This window comes from Oncorhynchus clarkii, chromosome 21 (genome assembly GCF_045791955.1).
Source record: "Oncorhynchus clarkii lewisi isolate Uvic-CL-2024 chromosome 21, UVic_Ocla_1.0, whole genome shotgun sequence".
Lineage (NCBI taxonomy): Eukaryota > Metazoa > Chordata > Actinopteri > Salmoniformes > Salmonidae > Oncorhynchus > Oncorhynchus clarkii.
The window spans coordinates 40223745-40235764 of record NC_092167.1 but is presented as its reverse complement, the minus strand read 5'-3'; the positions used below and the strand labels follow the sequence as shown (position 1 = coordinate 40235764).

The following is a 12020-nucleotide window of genomic DNA, read 5'->3' as shown; positions in this document are numbered from 1 at the left end:
CCAGGGCCAACCGCACCAGCATATGGTCTCACAAGGGGTCTGAGGATCTCATCTCGGTACCTAATGGCAGTCAGGCTACCTCTGGCGAGCACATGGAGGGCTGTGCGGCCCCCCAAAGAAATGCCACCCCACACCATGACTGACCCACCGCCAAACCGGTCATGCTGGAGGATGTTGCAGGCAGCAGAACGTTCTCCACGGCGTCTCCAGACTGTCACGTCTGTCACATGTGCTCAGTGTGAACCTGCTTTCATCTGTGAAGAGCACAGGGCGCCAGTTGCGAATTTGCCAATCTTGGTGTTCTCTGGCAAATGCCAAACGTCCTGCACGGTGTTGGGCTGTAAGCACAACCCCCACCTGTGGACGTCGGGCCCTCATACCACCCTCATGGAGTCTGTTTCTGACTGTTTGAGCAGACACATGCACACTTGTGGCCTGCTGGAGGTAATTTTGCAGGGCTCTGGCAGTGCTCCTCCTGCTCCTCCTTGCACAAAGGCGGAGGTAGCGGTCCTGCTGCTGGGTTGTTGCCCTCCTACGGCCTCCTCCACGTCTCCTGATGTACTGGCCTGTCTCCTGGTAGCGCCTCCATGCTCTGGACACTACGCTGACAGACACAGCAAACCTTCTTGCCACAGCTCGCATTGATGTGCTATCCTGGATGAGCTGCACTACCTGAGCCACTTGTGTGGGTTGTAGACTCCGTCTCATGCTTCGACTAAAGTGAAAGCACTGCCAGCATTCGAAAGTGACCAAAACATCAGCCAGGAAGCATAGGAACTGAGAAGTGGTCTGTGGTCACCACCTGCAGAACCACTCCTTTATTGGGGGTGTCTTGCTAATTGCCTATAATTTCCACCTGTTGTCTATTCCATTTGCACAACAGCATGTGAAATGTATTGTCAATCAGTGTTGCTTCCTAAGTGGACAGTTTGATTTCACAGAAGTGTGATTGACTTGGAGTTACATTGTGTTGTTTAAGTGTTCCCTTTATTTTTTTGAGCAGTGTATATTTTGGCCTAACGGACACATGCTCAAACTTGGACACTTTTGATAGACTCACCTACATTAAAGTAAACAATAGGCCAATAGCAAATGCATCCAATGGAATACATTTTTCAGGCAGAACTGGGTGATTTCCGCTAGATGGGCCGAGTCAAAATTTGCTATATTGTAAACATTTCTGGGGAAGAAATGTGCTTTTTGGTCTTAATTTGAGGTTAGGGTTAGCACTGTGGTTAAATTTAGGGTTAATTTATCCTTAATCCGAAAATGTGGTTCGCATCGCCGTGCGCCTACCAAATTTTGTAACAATGCGGAGAATTCCGTACAGCTCCGCATTGACATGATTGGTTGGGGTTAGGTGGGGGCAGGAAGTCCTGTACAAACACAAACTCACTTCCTTCACAACAGCTCTGCGCTGCCCTGCGAAGCGCAATAAGTATGAATGCCCTGACTTCTGCAGATGCTGTATCACTGTAGATACTGCACGGCCAATGTAGACGGCGGATTGACCATGCAGCGGCGTTTAAGAGGAAAGTAAAAGTAACTGAAAGTAATCCGATTACGTTACTGAGTTTAGGTAATCCAAAAGGTATGTTACTAGGTATGTTACTGATTACAATTTTGGACAGGAAACTAGTAACTAACAGATTACATGTAAAAAGTAACCTGGCCAACCCAGGCAGCGGCCATTAACTGACACCAGCAGCAGTAGATGAAAGCACTGAATGCACATTAAGTAACTCGTAACTATAAAGGATATTTAGAAAGGAACCTACCCAACACTGAATGAGCACTGAGTAACTAGTAACTGTAACAGGTTAGATTTAGAAAGAAACTACCCAGCACTGAATGAGCAGTGAATCATATAGGAACACACATGTATATCTGCGTTCAGACGGCCTTGTCCCTGTTCTTTAAAATCATTATAAAAGCCCTGTTTTCCTCAATGGAATTAGCCTTAGTTTTGAGGTCTCTTTGGTAAGCTGCTGTCCAGTGCAGACTGTCTGTAGACTGGTCTGGACAGACTGGTCTGGTCTACAGACTTTGAACAGACATTAGCTTCCAGCTACATAAAAAGCAGTAAGAATATTTCCTCTCTCGTTATACTGTAGCTTTGTTATCCATCCCCATTCCCATTGTCATAACATCTCAGTTTTGATATTTGACAATCCCTGGGAGTTGTTTTAGACCGACTTTGAGCCTGGCCTTAGAGATAGTCTACATGGGAAAGACTGAAGAGGCCAGACACCATGCAGCAACGTTACCCCCCAGCCAGAGGTCCAGTAACACTGTCGCCCCACTTCTCCATCTGCTGTGGATAAACTGTGCTGCGACAACGTATCTCTGGAATGCATGCCCTTCGCGACACTTAAACATTCAGACGCGCCCATGTATAGATCCCGTGTACACACACACACACACACACACACATTTTTCCCGTCTTTGAAAAAGGGATGTTCTTCCCTTTTATTTATGATGCATGGATTGGAAAACTCTCCCTGAATGTGACCTTCGCGATATTAAGTTGCGCCTCTAGCCGAAGATTGAATAGAGCTAAATGAATCATGGATCACATACTGGAGTCTCCTGTTTCCAGTTCATCGTGTGTATTAATATTACTCTGATGTCTTCAGCTATGCGGCGTACTTTGCGTTCCTGTCTGTGTCCACTACAGGTGTTGACACGCGTCCTTTCCACCTTTAACGGTTTAGAGTCTATTCCAGAATGTAAACTGCAAAATACCATATCACAATCACATACACATGTTACGGCCATGGAAATAAACTTAACGGGCTCTCTGCTCAAGTATGACTTCATTGACTTTATATTTAGAGATTAAGTTTTGCTGGACCAAGGCTAAATGAGATTGGATTTCTATCAAAGCTTGCATGCTTTGTGAAACAAAATCGGCCATGACAACAAGTACTTTATTTCATGTCCTCTACCCAAGTTACAAAAGCAGATGTTTATACGTCTGATCCATCTTGTCTGACGACTCAAACTGAATTCTTCCGTTGTTCTATGTTCACTACATACTTCAGTCTGAGACTACCATCGTTGAAGTCGTTTGTGGTGAAGTCAAAATGAGAAGTCATCAGCGATTGGATCATCTCTAACCAATCAGAGTATCAAAGCCAAAGATGCATTTTCAAATGCCGCTTTACCCACGTGTGTTCTTGCCCACCCAACCCATCGATTTTTGGGACCAATCAAACGGTCTAGAATGGATTTCCATCCTAGAAATCATCAGTTCCCGACTCATTGCGAAAAGAAACTAACCTACAAAGAGCTATTTTTATGATTCTGTGTCTCGTCAAACACCATTGAGCATATTTAATGTAAGTCTGGCCCCAAGGATGAGTCATAAAAATTAAGAAAAATCCAGCAACTCTGTTTACCACTCTCAGTAGTCATAGTCCCGACACTAATGTTCTCTGCCTGAATGATGCCATTTGGCACGCTGTTCCTACAGGGTAGATGACTCAGAGAGAAAAAAAACAGGAAAATGTAATGATCTAAATCCACTGAATGCCAAACTCATCTTTCATGCTCTCAGTGATGAGATAAATCCCAGAAACATGTCAATTAGATCAACTTGTGGAGTGATACAAGCGACTGAAAGCACATGCCAACATACGCTCCATGTGAACATGAAACACATTTTGTAAACAGTGGTACCGAAGTCTAGTAACCAAAGTAAGTTAACAATAAAACTTGACAAAAGCTTGGATATGTCGTTTGAATGAACTTCTGTAATTGTCCACTCAATAAAATCAAGTTTAGTCCCAAAGGTCACCATAAATAATAGCCATTATATACAGGTAACTGCCAAAATAAAGGAATCACTTGAGTAAATGAGGGATACAAAGTATATTGAAAGCACACGCTGCCACACAGGTGTGGTTTCTGAGTATATTAAGCAATTAACATCCCACCATGCTTAGGGTCATGTATAAAAAGTGTTTCCCACCACCATCGACAAAACACCAAGTTATGGAATTTCTCATGGAAGAAAGGTGTCACATCCCTCCAATAATGTTCCAGACACTTGTAGTATCTATGTCAAGGCGCATTGAAGCTTTCCTGGCGGCTCGTAATGGCCAAATGCCCAATTAAGACACTTAAATGTTTCCTTTATTTTGGCAGTTACCTGTATAACACACAGAAAATTCCTTAATGCCACATTCACCTTGAATTTGAGTCTGTCAAAGATCAACTGTGGGGTCTGATTTCCTGTTGTTATGTACTGTATTGGATTAGTATTCTTATGACCAAGCAGAAACAGACATTTTATTAGTTCCATGATACTTAATCAGATCATACGGTCCAAGACAGTCCAAGACTAATCTTATAGGCCATTGGGCTTAGATTTAAAGGATCCATCTGCTAAAGCCTAATGTCAAACTGGAAATCTCCAATGACAATGCCATTCTTCTTTTTCGTGACACAATATGAGAGCACAATGGTTAGTAGCTGTAGCACAACAACAACAGCAACATCAATCAACTCACAGTAGCCGCATCGCGTCCCCCCCTCAAAGACGAAGCCGTTTGGTACAGGCCCATATCTGCGCAGGTCTGGAAGGTTCCACTGGCCGATGATAACGGGGAAAATGTCCCTGACCAGGACCAATAGGTTGTTACACAAGTGAAGGGTCGCAGGCCCGCTCTCCAACATGGTGCCTGGTAAGATACCAACGCTAAACCTGTGGACTGGACAGAGAAGAAGAGAAGTTGAAAACCAGTTAAACAAAATACAATAAAAACAAATTATTGTTTTAATATAAACACATCACTACCTCGACACAAACAATTGTTTAAGTGGTACCCACTAACTGAAAAAGGGAAAGAAATAACAATTTCATCCTAAACATTATTGCTCCAGTATGGCTTTGATATAACTGTATAGTAAAAAAGAAAGGAAAACAGAAGTGCATTGAGAGTCAGATCGGTAAGCAGAACAGAGTAGAGCTCAGATCTGAAGCCCAAATGTAATCAATCAGAGCTTGTCACAAACACCAATGTATTTGACTCAATATTTTTGCTAATGAGCAACACAAGACGAACAGCAGGCCTGGTCAGGGTAGGAACCTGTGATGTCTGTTTATCTGCTTTATAAATGTTTTAAGTGTGTGTGTGTAGACTTTTGGGTGTTTTGTGTATGTGAATTGTAAGTGCTTGAGAAACAGTGTGTGAGTATGTGTACAAGTGGGAGTTCCTCGATACCAAACAGGAACTACATTAAAATACATGAGTGATATCAGTGAGTAAACTCTGTTAGAAGAGAGATTGATGGCGCCAAAGATGAGAAAATGTCAGCCAGTCCCGGCGTGTCATCGCTCAGTTTGAGAAAGATTCATGGGGTGTCACAAATCACAACAAAAGCACTGGCACACAACGGCCCTCAGCCACAGGCTGGCAGGTGACATTTCTGCGTGCCTGGCCACAAGTCAGCAAGACGGTGGGCTGAGCACACCCCCAATCACATGGACAGGGCTGTAGTGGAGCGGTCAAGAGCTTCAAGTCCCTCGTGTCCACATCACTAAGGATCTATCATGGTCTACACACACCGACACAGTTGTGAATAGGACACGACAACGCCACTTCCCCCTCAGGAGGCTGAAAAGATTTGTCATGGGCCCTCAAATCCTCAAAAAGTTCTACAGCTGCACCATTGAGAGCATCTTGACTGGCTGCATCACTGCTTGGTATGGCAAATGCTTGGCCATAGACTGTTCTCCATTCTACCGCACGGCAAGCGGTATCGATGCACAAAGTCTGGAACCAACAGGACCCTGAACAGCTTCCACCCCCAAGCTAGTTAGTTAAATAGTTAACCTAATAGCTCCCCGGACTATCTGTATTGATCCTTTTTGCACAAATGTTTTTTACCCATCATATACACATACTGTTCATTATCTGTCACTTCATAATTTATTTTATTGACATCTGTGGCATTGTATTGTGACACAACTACACATTTAAGAGTGGCCTTTTATTGTCCCCAGCACAAGGTGAACCTGTGTAATGATCATTCTGTTTAATCAGCTTCTTGATACACTGTATATACAAAAATATGTGGACACCACTCCAAATTAGTGGATTTGGCTATTTCAGCCACGTCTGTTGCTGACAGACTAGCACCCAGCCATGCAATCTCCATAGACAAACATTGGCAGTAGAATGCCTTACTGAAGAGCTCAGTGACTTTCAATGTGGCACCGCCATAGGATGCCATCTTTCCAATAAGCCAGTTCATCAAATTTCTGCCCTGCTAAAGCTGCCCCGGTAAACTGTAAGTGCTGTTATTGTGAAGTGAAAATGTCTACGAGCAACATCGTCCCCGCCACGAAGTGGTAAGCCATACAAACAGAACGATATCCTGGTAAAATGTGATTGTATTGAACAGGGCTACTTACAGAAAGTATGGACTTGTTTCTGGACATGGTGGCCAGCTACAATACAGGTTTTGCCCTAATAGAGGAATAAAGGTCTCTGGGGATGTTTTTTGTGGTTCAGGCTAGGCCCCTTAGTTCCAGTGAAGGGAAATCTTAACGTTACAGCACATAATTACATTCTAGACGATTCTGTGCTTCTAACTTTGTTGCAACAGTTTGGTCATGTAGTGTATCTACCTCAATTACCTCGTACGCCTGCACATCGACTCGGTACTGGTACCCCATGTATATAAGTTGTCATTACTCATTGTGTATTTTATTATTGCATGTGTTACTTTTCTATTTTTTCTATATTTTCTTTCTCTCTGCATTGCTGGGAAGGGCCTGTAAAATAAGCATTTCACTGTTAGTCTACACCTGTTGTTTACAAAGCATTTGAAGAATAAAATTACATTTGATTTGATTTGACACTTCACACCAGAGCACGACAATTACCACACTCACTCACAAACACACAGTGGAACACACACACACACTGGCATTTACATTGCACACACACACAAGCACACAGGGCAGCTGCAATATGTACGCCTGACCATTCCAATTACACTCCACACAATAGATCCAATACATCAGATTTTTTTTACACTCATTTGTTCCACAACACAATTCAACTGGACTCTGTGGAGTCAATAAGAGTTCTACAAAATATAAATTGCCTTATTAAACTTCTACACCAAAATCAGAGCATAAAAATGTCAAAACACATTAATGAATACATATTTCCGGATGTTGACAGGGATATGAGTAGATACAACCAGTTATACCCCATTCCATGCTCAATCAGTCATCAAACTGACATCTGAAACACCTTACTGTTTACTTTGAAATGATTTGGTTTGATGCACATGTTATGTAAATTCATATTGCACAACACTCGGGTCACCCAGAAGAGCACGTCATCGGTGAACACTGTCAACAAGGACCTACCCGTAAAACTGCCTGTTGCCTAGGATGTAGTGTAGCAGATACCAAAGTGCCAAGTCCAGCTAAAAACACGCTGATTTGACTCAACACCTAACAGAGTTATATACATTACATACTACCTACATGGGCCCTCTGCAATAACCATCATGCTGAAGGGGACACGGATGTCCGAGGCTAAAATCTACTACTTATTACTTCACAAACTAATCCACATAGTACAAATATCGGGCACAAACAATGACTACCATAAACCAGTGCATCTCCCACCTTCCCCCAGACTATAGCGGATGCGGATGTCCCAGGCCAGCAGAGCCTCCTTTCCGTCGAAGCCCAGCATGACAACCTGGCCCAGGCAGATGATGACCAGCGTGTAGCCCACCCCCTCATAGGAGAGACCTATCTCCAGACCACAGATGTCCTCCAAGGTGACACTGACCCTCTCCCGGTGGCCCTGGGCTTTATCCGACTTGTCTTTGTAGACCAGAAGTACCAAGCAGTCTGGGAAAATTGGGAGAGAAGAGAGAACATAAGGAAAAACTTAAGTTTCACAAAATGATGATCTATAAAATTGGTGATCTATAACATTTGTATCCTACAACATAAAGGGTCAGTTTCCTGGACAGACTAAGATTATTCTTGGACTAAAAAGTGTGTTCAAAGGAATTATCCTTTGAAAGTGCTTTTTAGTCCAGGACTATGCTTAATCTGTGTCCAGGAACCTGGCCCACAATGTTTAGTCTTAAAGCAGTCTTAGTTGTTAGTGAATGTAGAGGCTAGGTATGAGGAAGTTAATTACAGCCAGGAAACGTTGTTATGCATTGAGTTATCATTATATTGAGAAGCCTTCCAGTGAATAGGGTGGAGTGATAATCAATTTGAGATTTTTATTGTATTGTACTGTATTGTATTGTACTGTACTGTACTGTATTGTATTATATTTTATGTTATTGTGATATATTGTACTGCATTGTATTGTACTGTACTGTATTGTACTGCATTGTATTGTATTCAAATATATTTTATTGTATTGTACTGTACTGTATTATATTAAACTGCATTGTGTTGTTTTGTACTATGTTATAATAAATTGTATTGTAATTTATTGTACTGTTTTGTATGATATTGTACTGTATTATATTGTATTGTAATTTATTGTAATGTATTATTTTATTGTATTGTATTATGTTATATTTCATTATATTGTAATGTACTGTAATGTATTCTATTGTACTTTATTAAATAGCATTATATTGTATTGTAATTTATTGTAATGTAATGTATTGTATTGTACTGTATTATATAGAATTATATTTTATTGTAATGTAATTACAATTACATTATGTTATGTTATTGTATTGCATTATGTTGTATTGTATTGTAATGTATTGTAATGTACTGCATTGTATTGTCAGTTCTGAGGTGGGAGGATGAAATAGGGGAAGAAGAAAGACCATTAGAAAATGTGAGTTTTATACTCGACTTCAGTACATCCTTACTGTCTAGGGAAGAATACGAGTTAAATAAATGGACCATATTGTCTGGCCTGCTTCGAAAATGTCAAAAGGACTCTGACTTCCAATATTATCCTGAAAGGCTACACTCAACACAATGATAAGTCAATCAGCGACTTTTGCACTTTGAGTAAACCTGTTGACAGCACCTGACACTTGTAAGACATGGCCAGAACCCATAATATGCCAGGCCTACTGTAAGTACCAGTACCTCTTGACATAGTATGAAAGGCAGGGGGAATGGTTATCTTGGGTGCTTGGCTTTACTGTGACCGTACAGGCATTTGGTGAAAACAGACAGTAGTTGGTCCACAGAAGTTGGTCCACAGTAGTTGGCCAGTGCTCCTCGCTACTGACAACACATGATATCCCACAATAACATTGTGAGTGCATTTACTGTTAGATCTGAACCACAGAAGGTTGGTGGCACCTTAATTGGGGAGGATGGACTCATAGTAATGGTTGGAGCGAAATGGGTGGAATGGTATCAAATACATCAAACACATGGTTTCCTTGTGTTTGATGCCATTCCATTTGCTCCATTAAAGCCATTATAATGAGCCGTCCTCCCCTCAGCAGCCTCCACTGATCTGAACATATGTAATCAATAGACACAATAACTAGCCTATAGCACACTAAAGGTAAGCACTTCCAATCAGAAGACTATAGTTTAAATTCTTAATAACTACAGACACATTTGACATACAACTTAATTTCCTACACTGTAGTTACAGCGTAATGGCCGGATATAAACCAGTTATAAACACACATACAGCAGCGGTCTCTTTAAATGTAGCCTAGCACCAGAACACATTAACTTTATTACGGGGCCAGCCAAAGTTTGAAGGAGCAACCCAAAATTCGAAACTATCAGCACGGTAGCCTATGCATGGGAAAATATTGAATTCCATGGCATGCAGTAATGCAACTTTGTTGCTTTTTTGGGGATGTTTAGTAGGCTAAATGACAAGTAGAAAGTTATTTATCGATTTACTACGGTAGTAAATAGACCACAAGCAGTAAACTTTCGAATTGAATTGTAGGCCCATTAAATGACCATATAATATACATTTAACAAAGAAAAACAAAGTAAAGTTATGCGCTGATGTTTTTCTAACAACGTATGTTACGCGCCATCGAATAAAGAACAGTGAGAGACGTACCTGCTACGGGCGATGGCTTGCGAAGTGCGACCCACCTATCCTTCCACTGAAAGAGACAACCGTACGAAACAGAGGCAACCGTTAAAATATTATATAACTTTGAATCACATTCAAATTCACTGAATTAATTTGTTTTGTAAACACCTTTTTTCCATCTCTGAATTTGACATATCCTTCCACGACAACTGAATCCGTCATCTTCAGTCATGGTTCCAAACCAAACAGCTGCGGTGTCGCTGTCCGGTGCCCGAATGAGAGGTCATTTTCAAAATAGCTTTAGCCTACTGCTGAGGGGCACACACTCCCCCCTTGTACACGCGCTTTGTGCACGCCCATCCGACACCAACACAAACACACAGAACCGCACCCACCCAAACTTACAGAATTTTCCAGGTGATTTTTCAACAGGTGATTTTTCAACAGGTGATATTAATCAAAATACACTGCTCAAAAAAATAAAGGGAACCCTAAAATAACACATCCTAGATCTGAATGAATGAAATATTCTTATTAAATACTTTTTTCTTTACATAGTTGAATGTGCTGACAACAAAATCACACAAAAATTATCAATGGAAATCAAATTTATCAACCCATGGAGGTCTGGTTTTGGAGTCACACTCAAAATTAAAGTGGAAAACCACACTACAGGCTGATCCAACTTTGATGTAATGTCCTTAAAACAAGTCAAAATGAGGCTCAGTAGTGTGTGTGGCCTCCACGTGCCTGTATGACCTCCCTAAAACGCCTGGGCATGCTCCTGATGAGGTGGCAGATGGTCTTCTGAGGGATCTCCTCCCAGATCTGGACTAAAGCATCCGCCAACTCCTGGACAGTCTGTGGTGCAACGTGGCGTTGGTGGATGGAGCGAGACATGATGTCCCAGATGTGCTCAATTGGATTCAGGTCTGGGGAACGGGCGGGCCAGTCCATAGCATCAATGCCTTCCTCTTGCAGGAACTGCTGACACACTCCAGCCACATGAGGTCTAGCATTGTCTTGCATTAGGAGGAACCAAGGGCCAACCGCACCAGCATATGGTCTCACAAGGGGTCTGAGGATCTCATCTCGGTACCTAATGGCAGTCAGGCTACCTCTGGCGAGCACATGGAGGGCTGTGCGGCCCCCCAAAGAAATGCCACCCCACACCATGACTGACCCACCGCAAACCGGTCATGCTGGAGGATGTTGCAGGCAGCAGAACGTTCTCCACGGCGTCTCCAGACTCTGTCACGTGCTCAGTGTGAACCTGCTTTCATCTGTGAAAAGCACAGGGCGCCAGTGGCGAATTTGCCAATCTTGGTGTTCTCTGGCAAATGCCAAACGTCCTGCACGGTGTTGGGCTGTAAGCACAACCCCCACCTGTGGACGTCGGGCCCTCATACCACCCTCATGGAGTCTGTTTCTAACCGTTTTAAGCAGACACATGAACATTTGTGGCCTGCTGGAGGTCATTTTGTAGGGCTCTGGCAGTGCTCCTCCTGCTCCTCCTTGCACAAAGGCGGAGGTAGCGGTCCTGCTGCTGGGTTGTTGCCCTCCTACGGCCTCCTCCACGTCTCCTGATGTACTGGCCTGTCTCCTGGTAGCGCCTCCATGCTCTGGACACTACGCTGACAGACACAGCAAACCTTCTTGCCACATCTCGCATTGATGTGCCATCCTGGATGAGCTGCACTACCTGAGCCACTTGTGTGGGTTGTAGACTCCGTCTCATGCTACCACTAGAGTGAAAGCACCGCCAGCATTCAAAAGTGACCAAAACATCAGCCAGGAAGCATAGGAACTGAGAAGTGGTCTGTGGTAACCACCTGCAAAACCACTCCTTTATTGGGGGTGTCTTGCTAATTGCCTATAATTTCCACCTGTTGTCTATTCCATTTGCACAACAGCATGTGAAATGTATTGTCAATCAGTGTTGCTTCCTAAGTGGACAGTTTGATTTCACAGAAGTGTGATTCG

The 12020-nt window shown here is 42.7% G+C and overlaps 1 protein-coding gene across 3 annotated transcripts in view; it reads right to left on the bottom strand.

Moving 5' to 3' along the window:
- The window catches only part of LOC139379011 (protein Dok-7-like), a 36872-nt gene extending 26558 nt beyond the window's left edge, over positions 1-10314 (bottom strand). For 2 of the 3 annotated variants that reach the window (XM_071121721.1, XM_071121720.1), the window contains exons 1-4: positions 10206-10305; positions 10062-10107; positions 7655-7885; positions 4515-4715 (exon numbers count right to left, since the gene is read on the bottom strand). In XM_071121721.1, coding sequence (XP_070977822.1) covers positions 4515-4715; positions 7655-7885; positions 10062-10107; positions 10206-10259 — 532 coding nt within the window. In that variant the 5' untranslated portion in view covers positions 10260-10305. Of the gene's footprint in view, positions 1-4514; positions 4716-7654; positions 7886-10061; positions 10108-10205 lie in introns of all 3 variants that reach the window. The other variant, XM_071121719.1, reaches the window with a different exon arrangement.
- Positions 10315-12020: the final 1706 nt, after the last annotated feature.